The sequence below is a fragment of the Anabrus simplex genome, chromosome 1 (assembly GCF_040414725.1).
Source record: "Anabrus simplex isolate iqAnaSimp1 chromosome 1, ASM4041472v1, whole genome shotgun sequence".
In the NCBI taxonomy this organism is placed as follows: domain Eukaryota; kingdom Metazoa; phylum Arthropoda; class Insecta; order Orthoptera; family Tettigoniidae; genus Anabrus; species Anabrus simplex.
This window is the reverse complement of record NC_090265.1, coordinates 430480651-430501745: the sequence shown is the minus strand read 5'-3', so window position 1 is coordinate 430501745 and position 21095 is coordinate 430480651. Positions and strand designations below refer to the sequence as shown.

Below are 21095 nucleotides of genomic sequence, written 5' to 3'. Positions count from 1 at the left end.
CCAAGGGAATTAACAGTATGAGGGGTTGATTCTGAAAATTGAACCAGGGCCATCAGACCTAAGGCAAGCATTCTATCCATTTAGCCACAAAGCCGGACCTTAATTTGCTAAACCTTAGGCTACCATCTCCATTGATCAGGTATTGAGTATTGGCAGTGGTAGAGACCAGGACAGTAGCTTGTGAAGCAGCCTTGACAACACAGCAGGCTTCTACATTGGTTATTGGCTGCAGCTCAAAACACTGAAGGCTTGACGCTCACTAAACCAACAATTGAAAAGTGGTAACCTAAGTCTAGTGGTAGCCCACGTCTTGATCCCAGCATACGCCAATGTCTCATTCAGCTATAAAGTCAGTTCAATGGTCAACAAATGATCATACACAGTCACATATATTAAATTATTATTAAAGACAAGAATCTGAAAGCTTTTTTTTTTCTTCCTTTCTGGATTTCTTATGTGTTAACTGAACAAATATTGAAATAATACTAGGTCTTTTTTCTTAAATCTTGCTCCAATTAATTACTGAAACAGAACATAACTACAGATTTTGCAATAGCACAAGTTACTCTCTAGATGCTGCTTAGGGCCAATGACCTAGATGTTAGGCCCCTTTAAACACCAAGCAGAGGCTGCCTAACTATTCATTCAGAAGGACAAATCCCAGTCACAAAATTTAGTAATAAGATTTCCACTTTTGGAGCGTCACATGTCACTGACATTCTCTCAGCCTACATCAAAAATGAGTATCAGGTTAATTCCTGGGAGCAAAGGTGATCAGGCTTAGGGTAAACCACACTATTCCACTCAGAGCCAAAGTTACAGATCCTGGAAGTCTTTGCCATCCATTCCTCCAAGGGCCTTCAAGGCCTTTACAGAGATGGCTTTAACAAGTTACTCTATAGTATAAACCTATCAAACAGTTGACTTCAAATCTTCTAGTTCTCTAACAAACTAGCAACAACAGCAGGTCAATACTTAAGTTTGTTGAATGAATGAATGAATGAATGAATCAATCAATCAATCAATCAATCAAATGATTTAAACAAAACAAATAATAAATATTTTGAAATTCCAAAATTCACAAAAAGAAAAGAAAAAGACCTATGACACACAACCCTTTAAGGGTAAAATTTCCCACTTTGTTTATATTTTTAAATATTTAAGCCATGTTCTGTAACTCTGTAAATTCAGTGGTAGTACAGGTCTTCTTCCACTTGTTCTTCGTATATTTGCTTGAATTAATTAGAATACATATCATAATTTAAATTGTAGCTGGATGTATTTGTATTAATTCATTGCTTGATTGCACGATGTCTGTTTAGTTAAAAACCACTATGACGAGTAGATATATTAACCAATGCAGTGTTCAATAATAAATGTATCACAAGTATGCTTCTCAGTGTAGTAGTACTTCAACAATGTGACAGAAGGTGCAAAGCATAAAGAATTTGGATTTGTCTTTAATGTCATTTGATGTCATGAGAATTCAGTCTTCTAGATGCTGCCTTCAGTGCATGGTATCACAATATGGAATCAACTACATTCTAGGAAAGCAGAAAGAGTTGAGCTCTGACTGCAAATGGGATTTATCTTCTAACTTCTAATACCAACTCAGTAATAGGACAGAGAGATTTTTTTATTTTTTTAACTGGATGTGAGAGGTCAGTATGATTTGGCTTTTGAGTATATAAAATGAATGAACAAAAAGTTACCAAAGGTGAAAAATTATTAAGTATGTAGTCATAAGTACTATAAAAGAAGAAATCTTATGGTTTAATATGAGTCATCCATTGCTATCCTGAAAGATGATTTCAAGTTAATCTGTGAAAAGGTAGAATTGGAGATATCCAACTCCCTACAAAAATAATTTCTGAAGTTGTAACTACACAACTAATGATATAATAGCTAAAAGTACTACAGCAATCCATTATTATACTAAAAGATAATTTCAAGTTAATCTGTGAGAAGGTAGAATTGGAGGCCCAACTCCCTACAAAAATAATTTCTGAAGTTGTGACTACACAACTAATGATACAATAGCCAAAAATACTACAGCTTATGAGTGAGAATTATAGGGAAACAAAACAGACAGCAATGCTGCAAGAGTAAACTAGAAGCTGAAAGAATTTATACATAACAGTAAGTAGCATGTTCTATAAAATTCAAGAGAAATATGTAAAGAAAGAAAATAGTTTGGAAGCAATGTTTCGGTGGGCCTAAAAAAGAGCAAACTAAGATTAACATTCACAATTTTTTTTTGCTAGTTGCTTTACGTCGCACCGACACAGATAAGGTCTTATGGCGATGATGGGATAGGAAAGGGCTAGGTGTGAGAAAGAAGCAGTCGTGGCCTTAATTAAGGTACAGCCCCAGCATTTGCCTGGTGTGAAAATGGGAAACCACAGAAAACCATCTTCGGGGCTGCCGACAGTGGGATTTGAACCCACTGTCTCCCGGATGCAAGCTTGCAGCTGCGCGCAATTCACAAATTAAGAGAATGACCAAGTTAATGTAAATTATGATTGTAAGAGTTAAGTGTTTGAAATACCAGTAGTTTTGCAGATATGAGAATGGCTCAAAGAATATACATTTATTAGATATGCCAAATACAACTTCAATCTACAAGAATGGCATAGGCTCAGTACCTCCACTCTTTTCTGAAAACAAGAACCAGATCGCCCTGATGACAGCTGACATCCAGTCAGGATATTGTACAAGAAGAAGAAAATACCTAAACTTCAACATTTAACAGCCAACCAGCAATAATTAAGGAAACAGCTCAGAAGTACATAAAAATATGATGCTACTTACATAGCCTTGATATACCAAGATTAGCCAGACCACTGAATCCTAGCAATAGGTATTATTCATCATTCAAAAATTCAAAATTTAGAATTTAAAAATAATTAAAAAGCAATGACTAAATCTCTTGTTTGAAATGTAACTACAGCATATTCTATTGTGTACCATGTGACTGAATTGGAGTATCAAATATTTCAAGTTATTCGTACCTACTAACAGCAACCAAAGCCTTAGTACTTCAGACAGCCTTTTTCCCTAATATGTTTCATAGATTCATATGGTTAGCCTTTTCTATCATAAATACTAAATAAGTTATGTTCTCTTACTTACCTTTAGAATAATACTCCCTACAATTAGCCCATTTCCATTGTCTGCTTAAGATAAGCTTCAAGATTTCTAGTTAGAATCTCAATATTTCTCTAAAAAAAGCATAGAATCTTTGAGATAAATTTAAGCTAGAAAGCTATATTAGAGATTTTCCTTCTCATTCTATTTTCTGAAACAAAGCAGTAAACAATGGAAATGTACTACTTTAACAATCTTGTCATAACTTTATGTTGACAATTACTTCAAATCTAAACGGAACATATTCTGCATCTCTAATGGTAGTATATTTATTGATCTTTCTTTCCTCAAACAAAAAATACAAATTCAACAACAACAACAACAACCACAATCACCTTCCGGATATACTCGTCCTCCATGGCAAAACTGAAATCTCTCCAAAAACATATTAATGTTAAAAATTCATTATTTTGTCTTAAAAATTAAACAATCCTCTTTACACCTTTTTATACTGAAATTTCTCTTAATTTAAATATTGCTTTCTTGTGAGCAATGAACATATAAAACTACTGTGATGTTTTGAATGGGAATATTTTTAATATAATTATAATTCATATATATTATTTTTCTGATGCATTGTATACTTAAATACTTCCTTTGCTAAAATTCAACTACAAAATAATGGAACATTTTTGTTATTCTTAAACCAATAATTTGACTTCTAAAATTCCCAATATTTTATATATGATCCCCAAAATCGAACACTGTGTTGATTTTTACACACTCATACCACACACTCTATTACATGTACATGAACATTTGGACCCAAACACACATTTACATACAATTCAAAACCACAGCCTGAAGAAGACCTATGTCTACGACCCAGCAAAATCAGAGACGTTTAAGGCGCTGAAAGAAGCTGAGCTTGGTGATACAATTCAAGAGGTGACTGTTCCTGTCCAACCAAAAGTCTTTGAACCAAGTAAAGGTGCTACCTTTAAGGTAAATAAAGACATTTATTTCTGTAAACATTGTGTCATAGGTTATATTGTTCTATTACATCACATTTGTTAATAAAGGTAAGTACCCGGCAACAGAGCAAAAAAGCAAAATTCATTCACTGGCACAAAAAATGCAACATTTCAATTCCTTAAAAACACTGAAATTTATTTTAAATTTCAATCAGTTTTATGCCACTAATCTACTATTTTATGAGGAAATTGTCTGGCAATGAAAATGAACAAATTCTTATAAACAACGTGATTGAATTAAGTCAGAGAAATGGAAGTAACATGTATGGATTTACACTTCAAGCAAATTTAAAGGAAGCTCATGTAGTTCATTGGTTTTCTATGCTTCACAGATTTCTTTTCTCATCCTCAGAAGTGTGTATTACCTCCACTTGAACCAATCACGGCATCAAACCTTTCAGGCATGCTCCTGATTGACGCTGCAATGTCCACTTGAGGAATCATCTCCCGTTCTTCCAGGATGGCCTCCCATAAGTTCTTTATGGTGTCTGGATAGTGCTGATGGACCTTCTCCCAAGCTGGTCACATAGATGTTCAATAGGATTTAAAGCAGTACTTTGAGCAGACCAAACCATAACGTGAATCTCCGTTTCATCCAAGAATACACATTTCACAAGATGTGGGTGTGCATTGTCCTGCATTGGTGTGAAACCATCCCCAAGAAATACAGCAAAAACAAAAAACAAAACATGCTTTAGAAAAGTTTCCTCCTCATACCAAGGTGCTGTAAGGCTCCCATACTCCACGAAGACCAAATCCATCCTTGCAGTCATGATTCCTGCCCAGACCATCAGAGGCATCTTGGTTGAGTATGTGCAAGGAGAATACCTTTCTCTAGGCCTTTTCCAAACCCTTTCTCTACCATGAGGTGACCACAGACTAAATAGTGAGTCACCTGTGAACAGCACTTGCTCCCACTGTTGTACTGTCCAGCTGCAATCTTCCCTTGTAAAAGTAAAACACAGTCAAGCTGCACGATGATGATTGACAAGTTTTGGCTCCTTAGCAGGTCTTCTGGATTGGCGATTGGATACTTCCAGTCTTCTTTGCACAGTTCTCCTACTAATATTGACCCTTTAAACTTGGTGGAGTCTGTTTCGTGCTTCTACAGCAGAGGCTTATCGGTTGTAGAGAAAAAGCCATAAGAAGTAATCATCTCTTGCCGACGTTGATTTTCTTGGACCTGGTCCTGGTTTCTCTTTGAATAGCCTCCAGTTTCCCTGTAGCATCTTACAGTTCTGAAAATCATGGAAGGTGTAGCCTAGTTCTCAATACTTCTGCAACACAATGCATGCTGTGGCCATCTTCCACCAAAGCAACAGCTTTTTCACTATCTTCACGACATAACAGGATGTTTACTCCAGAAAAGTGATTATAATAATGATAGAAACACCTTACTAAAACATGTGATTGAAAGGGGTACAATACAGTACAACAATAAGTACCTGAGGAGTGGGAAAACATTATTGCCTCATGTGTTTTCCAGGTTACATGAGAAAAAAAATTAAGGCTAGTGCACTAAACAATGCACTCTTCATTGTTTGTTCACAAACCAAACCCAACAACCTTCCCTATCTAAAAATACAGGATAAAGTGTTAAACTTTGATAAATTAGATAATTACACTTCATTTACACAGAATTTATTACGTGTTGCATTTTTTATGCCAGTGAGAGTAGATTCACTGCCAATATTTATTCTGTAGAATTCAACAGTATAAAAGCCAAATAAATAAACTTACTTTAACTTTTTTGGTATCATTTCTTGCATATGAACATGTTCCGCTCACACTGGAACTTTTTTCTTCAGGGATGAGCACTGTGATCAGAAATGTAGAATGTATCCTCAATTCATGTTCTTGTGACAACAATATCCGGACACCTAATTGAAACCATTCTCTAAAGTGTTCTTCAGATATATATGTGCAGACATTAGTACGCGATAGTGAAAGGTTTTGCCTTTATAACAACTTGAACACTGCAGGAGAGACTGTCCACCAGGTTTTAGTTCATCCCTGAGGTGTTCGATAGGATTGAAAGTGGGCATCTTGGGTAGCCAGTCCATTTCTGGAACCTTATTCTCCTCAAACTGGGCATAAACAGATTCCATTTTATGATAGGGAGCACTATCATAGTAAAACATATAGCATCTTCTCTGAAACTGGTCTTCAACATCAGACAACATATAACAGGTCAAAATGTTCCTGTATTCTTCTATCATTAATGTGCTCTGTAGTATTATGAGAGAATCAAGTATTTTACATGAAAACTACTTTCACACTGTCACTATACTTCCACCAAATTTCATTGCGTATAGGCTAGCATATACAGTGAGTTTCTCTTATCGGTTGGCTGGTGGGTGTGTGGTGCCTGCCTGCCATGGACTCATTATTCCCAGTTTTGCAGCTTAGCAACAAACAAGGCACTTCCCTCAATTTGTCCGTGCATGGCATGACATAATAATTAAAATGATGAAAATACACACATACCCTATAACAGGAGATGGAAATATTATCCTCCTACATCCATACATTTATGACATTGTGTAAGGAAACTCTGATTCATATGCTTTAGTTCATCTTCTGTAATTTCTCTCCTGATGTGTTCTTTCAGTTCATCTAACACATGGGCTTTTTTAGCAAACACTTTACGTTTTAAGTTTTCCCATAAATAGAAGTTAAAAACAGTTAAATCTGGGGACGGTGATGGACATATCCCTACTAATAACCCAGTATTCAAACATTTTTGCCAATGAAGTGTGTCATTAGCTGTATGTGCAGTGGCAGAGTCTTGGCGGAAGTATCCATTTTGACAGTGAATGTCAGTCAATTTATCAAAAAATGGTTTGAATATATTATCCCTGTATCTTTGTGCATTAATTGTGTCCTCATAAAATAGGTTCTTTATTCTGTATCCATTCCTTTAATTTCACCTCCTTAAGCTTATGATTTTTTACCCTTCGCTTCTTATTGAGTAAAGAACACGGTCCTCTCAATTCATTTATGAGTTTCTGCATGGTATTTCTATGCAGAAGGCGTATACCTGAAAATAGTGTTATGAATTGTTTAACGACTTCCCTGCAAGACCCTATTTTCACACAACTATAATACATAAATACCTTTTCCTGTACTGTGTGCACATGTGGAGGCATTATGAGAATTCTGAACTAACATTTCAAAACTTGAGAACAGTTGGAGCGAGAGATCACTTGTTAAAAGTTCTACGGATGAAGTACAACTAAGTAAGGGATTGTTGCTATACAGTGGAACAAGGGGTGATGAGTCAATGGCAGGCAGCCAGGCACTGCACGTCCACTGGCTGGCTGATAAGATAAACACAGTGTTATACACCACACCCAAACCCTTCCATCCAACTGCCACATGGTATAGCATTATACAAGGTGAGACCCGTAAGGGTTGCTGTCCTTCCTGTATGTCCCAAGTCGATAAACGAGACCGCAATCAACGTTGCACTATTCTCATATGCCCATAGAAAACCCAGTGATCAGATTGCAAAAACACATAAAAAACTTACTTCATTGCAAGAAGTGTCCGACTCGTTGGCTGAATGGTCAGCGTACTGGCCTTCGGTTCAGAAGGCCCCAGCTTCGATTCCCGGCCGAGTTGGGGATTTTAACCTTCATTGGTTAATTCCAGTGGCTCGGGGGCTGGGTGTTTGTGCTGTCCCCAACATCCCTGCAACTCACACACCACACATAACACTATCCTCCACCACAGTAACACGCAGTTACCTACACATGGCAGATGCCGCCCACCCTCATCGGAGGGTCTGCCTTACAAGGGCTGCACTCGGCTAGAAATAGCCACACGCAATTATATTATTGCAAGAAGTGTTGAAAATTCTCCTCCTCGGCATGTAAACAGTGTTTTAGTGTGTGAGATGATATTCCGATTCATTCTGCAATTCAGCCTCATGAATCTTCAACATTTTGCTGCAAATTGCATTTTTCAGTTCTTCTATGGTGTGATGTTTACTTCTATACACTCTATATTCCAAACTACCTCATTAAATAGAAATCTTGAGGCATTAAGTGTGGAGAGTGAGCCAGCTTTAAACCTTCACTAATATTATTCTGTCCCCAAAAACATCACACATTGCATTCATTGATTACAAATGGTATGTGTACTGCTGGAAATATTCTAGCAACCTTTTCTGTTCACTCAGTTAAGGAAAAAAACTCATTCACTATTAATTCTATGTATCGGTGTCATTTGTGTCATTAAAAAAAAAATTGGCCCTACAATTCCTTTAGCACTAATAGCACACCAAACTCCTATTTTAAGGTTATGAAGTGAAGTTTCATGAATATTTTTGATTTTCCTGTAATCAATATTGGTTATTTTGTAGATTTACATTTTCAAACAAATAAAACCACACCTCATCTGAAAAAAGCACTAATTCCAAATTTAATTCACGATTGTTGACAGATTGAAGAAATCATCTGCAATAACATTTTCTTGTGGATAGATCTCTTGGGATCAAACTTAGTATGGTATAAGGGGACTGCATTCAATCAATCAATCAATCAATACTGATCTGCATTTAGGGCAGTCGCCCAGGTGGCAGATTCCCTATCTGTTGCTTTCCTAGCCTTTTTCGAAATGATTTCAAAGAAATTGGAAATTTATTGAACATCTCCCTTGGTAAGTTATTCCAATCCCTAACTCCCCTTCCTATAAATGAATATTTGCCCCAGTTTGTCCTCTTGAATTCCAACTTTATCTTCATATTGTGATCTTTCCTACTTTTATAAACGCCATTCAAACCTATTCGTCTACTAATGTCATTCCACGCCATCTCTCCGCTGACAGCTCGGAACATACCACTTAGTCGACTAACTCTTCTTCTTTCTCTCAATTCTTCCCAACCCAAACATTGCAACATTTTTGTAACACTACTCTTTTGTCGGAAATCACCCAGAACAAATCGAGCTGCTTTTCTTTGGATTTTTTCCAGTTCTTGAATCAGGTAATCCTGGTGAGGGTCCCATACACTGGAACCATACTCTAGTTGGGGTCTTACCAGAGACTTATATGCACTCTCCTTTACATCCTTACTACAACCCCTAAACACCCTCATAACCATGTGCAGAGATCGGTACCCTTTATTTACAATCCCATTAATGTGATTACCCCAGTGAAGATCTTTCCTTATATTAACACCTAGATATTTACAATGATCCCCAAAAGGAACTTTCACCCCATCAACGCAGTAATTAAAACTGAGAGGACTTTTCCTATTTGTGAAACTCACAACCTGACTTTTAGCCCCGTTTATCAACATACCATTGCCTGCTGTCCATCTCACAACATTTTCGAGGTCACGTTGCAGTTGCTCACAATCTTGTAACTTATTTATCACTCTATAGAGAATAACATCATCCGCAAAAAGCCTTACCTCCGATTCCACTCCTTTACTCATATCATTTATATATATAAGAAAACATAAAGGTCCGATAACACTGCCCTGAGGAACTCCCCTCTCAACTATTACAGGGTCAGACAAAGCTTCACCTACTCTAACTCTCTGAGATCTATTTTCTAGAAATATAGCAACCCATTCAGTCACTCTTTTGTCTAGTCCAATTGCTCTCATTTTTGCCAGTAGTCTCCCATGATCCACCCTATCAAATGCTTTAGACATGTCAATCGCGATACAGTCCATTTGCCCTCCAGAATCCAAGATATCTGCTATATCTTGCTGGAATCCTACAAGTTGAGCTTCAGTGGAATAACCTTTCCTAAAACCGAATTGCCTTCTATCGAACCAGTTATTAATTTCACAAACATGTCTAATATAATCAGAAAGAATGCCTTCCCAAAGCTTACATACAATGCATGTCAAACTTACTGGCCTGTAATTTTCAGCTTTATGTCTATCACCCTTTCCTTTATACACAGGGGCTACTATAGCAACTCTCCATTCATCTGGTATAGCTCCTTCAGCCAAACAATAATCAAATAAGTACTTCAGATATGGTACTATATCCCAACCCATTGTCTTTAGTATATCCCCAGAAATCTGATCAATGCCAGCCGCTTTTCTAGTTTTCAACTTTTGTATCTTATTGTAAATGTCATTGTTATCATATGTAAATTTTATTACTTCTTTGGCCTTAGTCTCTTCCTCTATCTCGACATTATCCTTGTAACCAACAATCTTTACATACTGCTGACTGAATACTTCTGCCTTTTGAAGATCCTCACATACACACTCCCCTTGTTCATTAATTATTCCTGGAATGTCCTTCTTGGAACCTGTTTCTGCCTTAAAATACCTATACATACCCTTCCATTTTTCACTAAAATTTGTATGACTGCCAATTATGCTTGCCATCATGTTATCCTTAGCTGCCTTCCTTGCTAGATTCAATTTTCTAGTAAGTTCCCCTTCAATTTCTCCTTACTTCCACAGCCATTTCTAACTCTATTTCTTTCCAGTCTGCACCTCCTTCTTAGTCTCTTTATTTCTTTATTATAATAAGGTGGGTCTTTACCATTCCTTACCACCCTTAAAGGTACAAACCTGTTTTCGCATTCCTCAACAATTTCTTTAAACCCATCCCAGAGTCTGTTTACATTTTTATTTACTGTTTTCCACCGATCATAGTTACTTTTTAGAAACTGCCTCATACCTGCTTTATCAGCCATATGGTACTGCCTAACAGTCCTACTTTTAAGACCTTCCTTTCTATCGCATTTATTTTTAACTACCACAAAAACAGCTTCATGATCACTAATACCTTCTATTACTTCAGTTTCCCTATAGAGCTCATCTGGTTTTATCAGCACCACATCCAGGATATTTTTCCCTCTGGTTGGTTCCATCACTTTCTGAATCAGCTCTCCTTCCCATATTAACTTATTTGCCATTTGTTGGTCATGCTTCCTGTCGTTCGCATTTCCTTCCCAATTGACATCTGGCAAATTCAGATCTCCCGCTACAATCACATTTCTTTCCATGTCGTTTCCCACATAGCTGACTATCCTATCAAATAATTCCGAATCCGCATCAGTGCTACCCTTTCCCAATCTGTACACTCCAAATATATCAAGTTGCCTATTATCTTTAGAAATGAGCCTTACACCTAGAATTTCATGTGTCTCATCTTTAACTTTTTCGTAGCTTACAAATTCTTCTTTCACCAGAATGAAAACTCCCCCTCCCACCTTTCCTATCCTATCTCTACGATACACACTCCAGTGCCGTGAGAAAATTTCTGCATCCATTATATCATTTCTCAGCCATGATTCAACTCCTATTACAATATCTGGTAAATATATATCTATTAAATTACTTAATTCTATTCCTTTCTTTACAATACTTCTACAGTTCAACACTAACATTTTTATGTCATTCCTACTTGACTTCCAGATCTCTGTACCCTTATCACCGCTCCCTAGACAACCCCGTTTCCCTGAATGTACCTCCCTATTACCCTTCCAAACAAATTTCCTAACTTATACGTACCACTGCGGTTTAAATGAAGGCCATCCGAGCGCAGATCCCTATCTCCTACCCACCCATTAGGATCTAGAAATTTCACTCCCAGTTTCCCACATACCCACTCCATAGTCTCATTTAAATCCCCAATCACCCTCCAGTCAGTATCCCTCCTACATAGTATTCCACTAATAACAATCTCCGCTTTCTTAAACTTCACCCGTGCTGCATTTACCAGATCCCACACATCTCCAACTATGTTGGTACTTATATCAGCTTGCCTTACGTTGTTGGTACCAACGTGAAACACTACCACCTTCTCCTTCCCCTCCTCTCTCTCTTCTACTTTCCTCAACATCTGCCTCAACCTAATTCCTGGATAACATTCTACCCTGGTTCCCTTTCCTCCACACACTTTCCCCACGTGTCTAACGATGGAATCCCCCATGACCAGAGCCTCAACCCTACCCACCTCATTTGATCCCCTCCCCTCCTGGTCAGCCCTATCTTTGCTGATAGCTGCAGAAGCTACTTCCTCCTCCCGTTTCTCCTTCCCATGACCCTGTTCCACCTGTCTTTTCCTATCCTCTACTCTACATTTCCCTTTCCTACCTTTTCCCTTCCTCCTACTTCCATGCATCTCAGCAACAGTTCCCTGTCCCTCATCTTCCCTCTGTTGTTCTACCTGGAGTGACTCGTACCGATTTCGCACAGACACCTGTCCTGAATTCTGATCCTGAATAGAGCCCTTGGCCTGCAATCTCCTTCCCCTTAGAACATTAGACCACCTGTCTTCTACAACTCCTCCCTTTCCTTCCCCTCCCTCTTGTACACCTACTGTAACCTGTACATTGTTTGAGGGAGTCCTATCTTCCTTCCTGTCTTCTGTGAGAATCCTAATTATCTCCCTCAAACTTTCCAACTCCTCCCTCATACCCCTCAATGCCTCACCACACCCACAATAAGTACACTCGTGCTCCTTAGCCATTCTTTACGGGGGGAAAATTTTAAATTAAAAAATAAAGTAACTTATTTGCAAAAAAAAAAAAAAATAAAAAATAAAAATATGAACGGAGGGATATATTGTCTGGGATAGTACACAACAATAAGGTAATTAATATACGACTATACTACAATACTACTTAGTCGTGCTCTATTTTTTTTAAATCCTACAACCCCTAACAGGATAAAAATTGCTGTTAATTACTGAGTATCGAAAGTAATTCACAGGAACTACACTATTCCAAACTGTAATTAAGCCTATCCTAATTTCAACAATATTTTAGTAAGAGTTTCTACGGATACCTCTACTACACCAGTACTACACAAATATTTTACAATAATAAAATAAGCACACTCAATTCTAATAGGATATTACTCGTATACTACTGTACAGTACACTACAGTAATTTTTAAACTACTTTCAGACGTATCCTAATTACGATACCGGTACCGTACCGTATGTCACTACTAAGCACAACAGAAATGAAATTTGCAAGAACTACTGTACTCAAAGATTACCAACGAAGCTAAATGCTTAGACAAATTATTATTAGTATTAGGGTCTAATAGATACACACGAAAGATAACACACGAATATATCAGACAAGATACGGCACTATCTAAATGTACTGTATCTATACTACAATGTATCTACACTACACTACACTGCGTTTGGTTAAATGCTTAAGTATCAAAAGGATTGCCATACACGAAGAAAAACACGAATATAACTGGCAAGATACTATCTAGTATATTATACCTTATCTTCACTACAATTCTACTGAAATGTGGTTATGTGATTATTACAGCTGGTGGATTACTATTATTTTCCCTACTCCACGGGACGGAGAAAAAAAAAAGTGTCCTTAATTCGGCCTACTGAAAAATACGAGGTTGTCTACAATAATTTCTCAAATATTTCTGTCAAAACTACTACTACTACTACTCCAGGGACTTGAACTGCAATTACTGGGATATATGAACTTTATTATTATTAGCTAACCGCTCATAAATACTGAAAGATCGAGGGAGCAAAATATAAATTACGGATACTAACTACCTACTCAGAAGTACAAATGAATGGAATACAAGGTCAGCTGATTTTTATTTATATTTACTATCCAATGGGTCATGAGACTCAGTTAATTGTAAGCAATGAAGGAAATGATAACCATAGCAGGACTACATTTTAATTCTGAATAACTGGCAATATTTTGGAGGTTTCAGCTGTTGACATATTATTTTATGATAATGAAAATATTTTAATATGAACTTTCAGTGTTTAGCTATATAAAATTATTTTTCAATTGAAGTGCAAACTTTTACTCTACAAGAAAAATGTTTAATGTCATATGTGTAATGATTTCATGTTTTAATATCAATATTCATGTAATTAAGTTTGTTTCCTAGAATATGAGAAATTTTACTTTATTCACTGAAGAAGAGAATGGTAGTTCTCAGAACATGTATGAAAATTGAATTAGTGACGATATTAAATATTGACAGGGTGGACCTAAGAACAACCCCTTGTGTTATTCTATGACTTTTCTTTTACCATCTCTAAGCCATTTTCAATACATTGTTGGTTGAAGGTCTCTTCCAAAAGCTTTGAATTTCAGTTTCCTTATTATTAATCCTCATACTAACCTAATGAATATTCTTCCTACCCAATTTCTACCAATGATTTTAGCAATGTGGTCTGTATGACTCCAATTTTTTCTTCTACTTTGCAAAGTCAGTGACATTCGGCATTACATCTATGAAATGCAATCTGAACATAGTAAAGGGAAGTGCACACAAAGAGGGATGTAAAAAGAAAAAGAATTAGTTTTTTAAAATGTTAAGTGGTTCAAGATTGCATCATTGTAGAAAATAAGGAAAGAAATTATTAAAAGAAGAAAAAAGACAATATATGGACATAAAAACATGAAAAACCACAGATTTGGGTTGCATTACACAGGTTCAATTGTGACACAGCATCATCTAGCCTGAATACTTACTGGTGTGGCAACCAATAACTATTCCATGTCTGAAGTTAATAAGGTCCCTTGGTCCACAAATTCTGCAGGTATCTTGTAGTACAGAACGGCACTGAGCTCTTAGCTTTTCTTATTGCAGTGACAATCATAGTGACAGTTACGGAAACCGTCGTCAGCTGTAACTCGATCCAAGGATATATAACTTCTTGCTTCATAAAGTGAGCAGTTCAACTCAGTTTATGAATGTGTTTGCGATGACTAAACAGACCAATCTTGGCATAAAATACGCACACACAAATCACACTGAATGGATTTAGGAGGGCAGGGTTGTAATTGCCGGAGTTTTCTTGCTTCTCTCTTGGCCTCTTGATGTCTACAGCGTTCTCTTTCAAACAAGTTGACAGTGGTGGATGTAGTGTTCTGCCACAGTGAACGGTCCACAGCACATTCTTCTGTCTGTATATTTATACCAGTTGTCTTCATGATGTGTTTCAGCTGGTCCTTAAAATGCTTAAGAGGAGCTCCATGAAGTCTACTGCCAGAGCACAGTTCACCATAAAGAATTTGGCAGGGAAGCCTGGTATCACTCATGCGGTGAACATGGCCTAACCATCTCAGTTGATGAGTGAAGATTGTTGCCTCAATTTAGCTGCGCTTTGTCGAGAACTGCAGTGTTGGTCACATAGTCCTCCCACTTGATATTCAAGATGTATCTCATTTTTTGTTGGTGAAAGGCGCTGAACATTTTTGATATCACAGCGATGGTGTCCAAGTTTCACAGCCATACAGTAGCGTGGAAATGACAACAGCTTTGTACTCCATGAGTTTGGTATGCAGTTTTAGGTCGTTATTCATCAAGACTCTGTGCATTAACCATCCGAATGCTGCATGAGCAGCCCCGATTCTTTTATCAACATCTTGTTCGCAGGTACACCATTTAGATAAGATGCTTCCAAGATATGAAAAGCGATCATCCTGCTCCAGTGTTGTGTCTACGATGAAGATCCTGAACTCAGGAAGAGTTAATCCTGGGGCAGGTTGTACAAGTACTTTCACTTTATTTTTGCATTAATGGCAAGACCAAAGCAATCACATGCAGTTTTAAAGCAGTTGACTGACTGTTGTAGTTCTGCAGGTGTTAGAGCAGATGTGGTGTCATCAGCATACTGCAGTTCTGTCACCCGGGTAACCAGAGTACGTCTTTGTGAGCAAAGTCTTGCCAGATTGAAAAGGCTCCATCAAAACAAAATTTAATCTCTATACCTAAGTTGTTTGCAGATGATTCATGCAGCATGGCAGCCATGTACAGTGCAAAGAGTGTAGGAGCAAGCACACAGCCTTGTTTCAATCAATGAGTGATTGGGAAGGAATCTGATACTGAGTTACCACGAAGAACCTGTCCAGACATGCCATCACGAAGAGCTTGAACAAATTCTACATAATGTTCAGGACATCCAAAATGTCTCAATACTTTCCATATAGCAGGTATTGGTACTGAAACAAAGGCTTTTTCCAGGTCATAGAAAACTAAATACAGATGCTGCTGTTACTCTCTGCATTGTGCTCTGCTCTGTTGTGCCTCTGGAGGTTCGGAAACCACATTGAGACTTAGGCAAAATCCTCTCTGAGATAACTTGGAGCCGGTTTAATAGAATTACTGTGAGAATTTTACCTTCAATCAACAAAAGTGATATACCACGGTAGTTCCCACATACACTATGATCGCCTTTTTTGAAGATAGTGATGATGGTAGCATTCTTCAAGTTGTCAGGTACTTATCGAGTTCCCCAAATCAAGAGAATGAGTGTGAAAAGTCTAGTCTCCCAGGGTATATCTCCATTTTGTATCAGTTCCAGAGGGATGTTATCAGGACCAGGAGCCTTTCTTGGTTTTAGCTGATTGAGTGCTTTGGTGAAGTCTCTGTATGTGGGTGGAACTGCCATCCATGGCTGTTGGGGCTGCTGAGGGACATTGCAAAGAAAGTCCTCAGTGACATTGGAGGCACAATTTAGAAGCGCAGAGAAATGTTCATTCCAACGCTCTAAAATTTCTCCATTATCAGTTAAAATGAAGGAGTTGTCAGCAGTCTTTAATGACCTCAATGAAGATCAAATTGGACCATATATCTCCTTTATGCCAGCATAGAAGTTTTGCAGGTCACAGGCATCAGGTAGTCTTTGCAGTTCTTCAGCTTTTTGTTGCCACCAGTTATTCTTGATTTCCCTAATTTGTGCCTGACATTTTCCTTTAAGTTCCAAGAAATGCGATTTCTTCACATTGGAAGATGGATCCTGAAGATAGGATAGATCGGCTTCCTGTTTGGCATTGATCAGACACTTAATTTCTTCATTATTTTCATCAAACCAGTCTTGTCTTTTTTTCCTCACAAAAGCAATTGTTTCCTCAGCTGACTCAGTGATGACCTTCTGAAGCATGGCCCACTCCTGATTTGTACTATCACTGCTGACTGGATGACTAGCCAGTTTAGTTACAGAAATACATAGTGGAAAACAGAAGTATTATACTGCACTGCTACCAAGTTTTGGGATATGAAATGAGTAGTTCTGTTTATTACTGATTATACTTGCCACAAAATCACCTAACCCTGTCACAAGTCATATACAGAAAGACAGGAACAATGAAAGGGACACATAACAGCAAAAAGACAGATATTGCAGGAAGTGGGAAGTAAAAAGTAACCTTGGTTACTTGATAATCAAAGACAGGAAGATGGAAGGTCATGAGATCAACTATAAAAATAAAAGGCACTAGATGACCATGTACTGAAAAGAGAAGAAGCTACTGATTGTATCTGGTACCTGTATCTGTATCCTCTTCCTCCATTTAAATGTGGCATGTTCATTCGCTCAGCTGCAGAATTAGGATGAAGCATTCTGTTTTCTGTCAGACATGTCCTCAGTTGTCTTTCCAAGTCCACTAAATTTGTTTCATACCATTGAATGGCATCAATTATTATTATTATTATTATTATTATTTCATATGACAAAAGAACATTACTAGTACAAATAGTAAGAATAATAGCTAAAAATAAAAAGTAGTGATTGTCCATCAATACCAGACATAATAGATAATGAAAAGGATGAAATTCTATAGAAGAAAATTTTGTCACCTAAAGAAATCAAAGCACTATACACACCTATCTGGACCACTTGATCAGTACCTTCACTACCTACTTTTCTAGAGACCAGTTTAGCTCTACACTACTAGAAGAGGGACTACCTAGCAGCAAGTACACAAGTTGCTATTAAATGCATGTCTATATTTTAGAGAAAAGAAATGAGGACATTTGCTTTCAGATACTATATGTATGCTGGTTTCAATTACTTTTTAACTTGTTAGTCAGGGTCTCTATCTAATTGGTTTGTTCATGACTGAGCATTGTGATCTCATATATGTTGTGCCCATTTGTTCTGGACATGACCTGTTGCTTCTATTGTTGCAACAATAAACTTCAAGATGGTTCCATATTGACTTGTAAGTTCTCGTTTTTTAATTCTTAAAGAATTAAGAATTAAAAACGAAGAGCTTCCATTGTTATCGATTTTCTGTATGATCTTCCTTAACGGCACTTGAGTGACCTCCTCCACCTGATCAACCCATCTGCTTGGTGCTCTTCCCCTTGACTTTTTACCATTAACTGCTCCCTGAATTACAAGCCTTCTCTAAGTTGTCTACCTGTTGTCTTGTGATTGGCCGAAGAACTGCAACATCATCTGGTAGCATAGTAGAAGGAGGTCTTCTCTTGCCCTGCTCATTCCAGATTGTCATATTTGTTCTTCTCTATGTCCGTGGTATTCTTAGCATTCTTTACCAGCACCACATTTTGATGATGTAAATATGCTGATGTTCTCTAGCTTTGATAGTCAAGGTGTCAGAACCGTACAAGAAGATGGAAAACATGAGAGTCTGCACAAGCAGTTTTGATATTTCTAAATATTCCTCTGACAAGCCAGATGATTTTAGCTTTTCCACTGCATAGCATCCAAGAGCTATTCTTCTTTTAATTATCTGTTCACAGCCATCCTTGTCACTCAGAACTGAGCCTCGATAAAAAAAAATCACGTACAACTTCATCCATCAATAAACCTGTGAACTGATAGTGCTTGCCACGGTCAACTACCATCAGTTTTGCCTTGTTAAGGTTAATCTCCAAACCAAGAACCTGACTTACTGAGTAGTATTGTTGGCAAATGGAGATTATTCACCTTCTTTCCTTCCTTCCATCAGTGAAGATTCCATCATCCCATACATCTAACAGTGCATTTCCCATAAGACAGTCTTCACAGATGTTGAATAGCTGGGGAGATAATATACAACCTTGCCATATATGAAGCACCTTTGGCAGCTCGACATCAGTTTTGACTGTGGTGGTGGTGGTGGTGGTGGTGGTGGTGGTGGTGGTGGTGGTGGTGGTGGTGGTGGTGGTGGTGGTGGTGGAGGTGGCAGTGTACAGTGCCTCTATTAGGCAGAGTAGTAAGCATTTTTCGTAGACGTGGTAATTTTTAAAAAGTAAACCTAAATTTTTTTAATACACTACTTTGTAATTCTGCCTTGAATACAGACAACATATAAACAGTTGCTCACCTTACAGAACAAGATTACGGGCTAGAATCTAACTAATAGCAGTTTCCCATTCATTGCTATCTCCATAATAAATAACTTTTTGTAGTTTAAGAATTGTTACAAATAAGCATTTCAAGTATAAACACAAATTATCTTGCTAAGATAACTACATTTACTGACTTGTGTACATAATGTACTAAAATAAGTTGTAAGCTCTATACTTCTTAAGTGACAATTTTAGAATTATTTCCACCTAATATACTTATTTAAATGATGTCAAATCATGACTGGAAATCTAATGAAATGTGTTTCTTTCCCTTCCTATGCCTCAGAAACAAGCACCTGTGCAACATCAAACTTTTGTAAGTAAAATCAATTAATATCTGAAAATCAAACAGTTTTGTTTGTAAATTCCTGAAGTTATATAGTTTTATTTTATCATCTCATTATGTATGTGGTATTTTCAGGTCAACTCCCTGGGAAACTATGAAGATAAGATCCAGCAGAGTGGGAGCTTCAGGCGTTTAATGAATCAGGTTCTGGGAGAATCAGAATATTAAACAACATATCAATAATACTTTTCCATACAGAGAGAGAACATTTGCTTGACTGCTTGTTCTTGCACCAGGAAAGCAAATGTTGTTGTGAAGATATGATAGAATAAAGTGTTATGTGTACTGTGCAAATGTCAACAAAAAAATACCCAAACCTATGTATCATCCAATGTGTTCACAGTAGATATTTTAGATCAAGAATGTTTCATCTGTATATGTTGTTCCTAAACATTACTTTGTTCTGTCAACTTCACTTTCAATTAAATATAAATATTTATTTTTCTTATTGTGAAAGATGAATTGAATGTGTATAGGCTAAGAATATACAGAATACTTTCTCAAAGGAACAAAAACTTGAGTGTAATTTCTAGTCAATATAAGAAGCTTCCTAAACAGGTTATAAAACTGTTTTTAAATTATAAACAAATGCAACTAAATTTCATTACTTTCAAGCTTACATGTTTAAATAACTGCAATTCATACACAAAAATTTTTGACATTATATTCTCTCTAAAGTTGTTACAACAGTGAATTTCTTCCAATTGTATGAATGGTATAATTGTTTGCAGAATGAAACTGCAGGAGAAAATTAATTATATAATGCATACTTAACTCTGAAATGTTGTAAAAATAATTTTTAAGTAAAGGAATGTTGTTCATTTTCTTTACCACATTACAGCTTTGTAAATCCTGCCATTGTAGCATATAATCTGCCTAATGCCATTAATAAAACTTTTTGTTTTGTTTTGAAAAGTCTGAAGTTATTGTCCCTATGAACTAATGTTTCAAAAGATTTCTACATCACAATAAAAAAAAAAAAAAAAAAGAGATAACCAGCTCACATAGTAATGATTTGAAATGGCTTAAAGACCCTTTTCTTAAATATGGAAATTTGTTGAATATTTCCATTGGTAAATTATTCCTCTTCTTAACTCCTCTTCCTATAAACAAATATTTTTCCCGATTTGTCCTCTTGGATTCCAACTTTATCTTCACATTGTGATCTTTCCTACTTTTAAGAACATTACTCAACCTTATTTGTCTACTAATGTCATTTCACGCCATCTCTGCTGACAGCTCATAACATACCACTTAGTTGAGCAGCTTGTCTCCTTACTCCCATGTCTTCCAAGCTCAAACTTCGCAACATTTTTGTAACACTATTCTTCTGTTACTTTTTGTCTTGCATCAGTTGGTGTACTTTTTCATAATCTTGAAGTATTTCAAGCTGTTCAGTATATGAATTCCTACATCCTTACCAACTCATCTTAAGTGATAAGATCTTTGCATTTTGTGAAACATCTTTCAGGGTTATATCTTTAAATGTGAATTGGTAGTTCAAGGCATTCCAGAATATCCTGCTTATAAGCAAATGAAATAGCAAAGGGAAGCA

The 21095-nt window shown here is 36.9% G+C and overlaps 1 protein-coding gene across 3 annotated transcripts in view; it reads left to right on the top strand.

Moving 5' to 3' along the window:
- Zasp66 (PDZ_signaling and DUF4749 domain-containing protein Zasp66) overlaps positions 1 to 20455 on the top strand; it is a 220639-nt gene extending 200184 nt beyond the window's left edge. For 2 of the 3 annotated variants that reach the window (XM_067135135.2, XM_067135134.2), the window contains 3 exons: positions 3948 to 4092; positions 19481 to 19510; positions 19616 to 20455. In XM_067135135.2, the coding sequence (XP_066991236.1) occupies positions 3948 to 4092; positions 19481 to 19510; positions 19616 to 19708 (268 nt within the window). In that variant the 3' untranslated portion in view covers positions 19709 to 20455. The other variant, XM_067135136.2, reaches the window with a different exon arrangement.
- Positions 20456 to 21095: the final 640 nt, after the last annotated feature.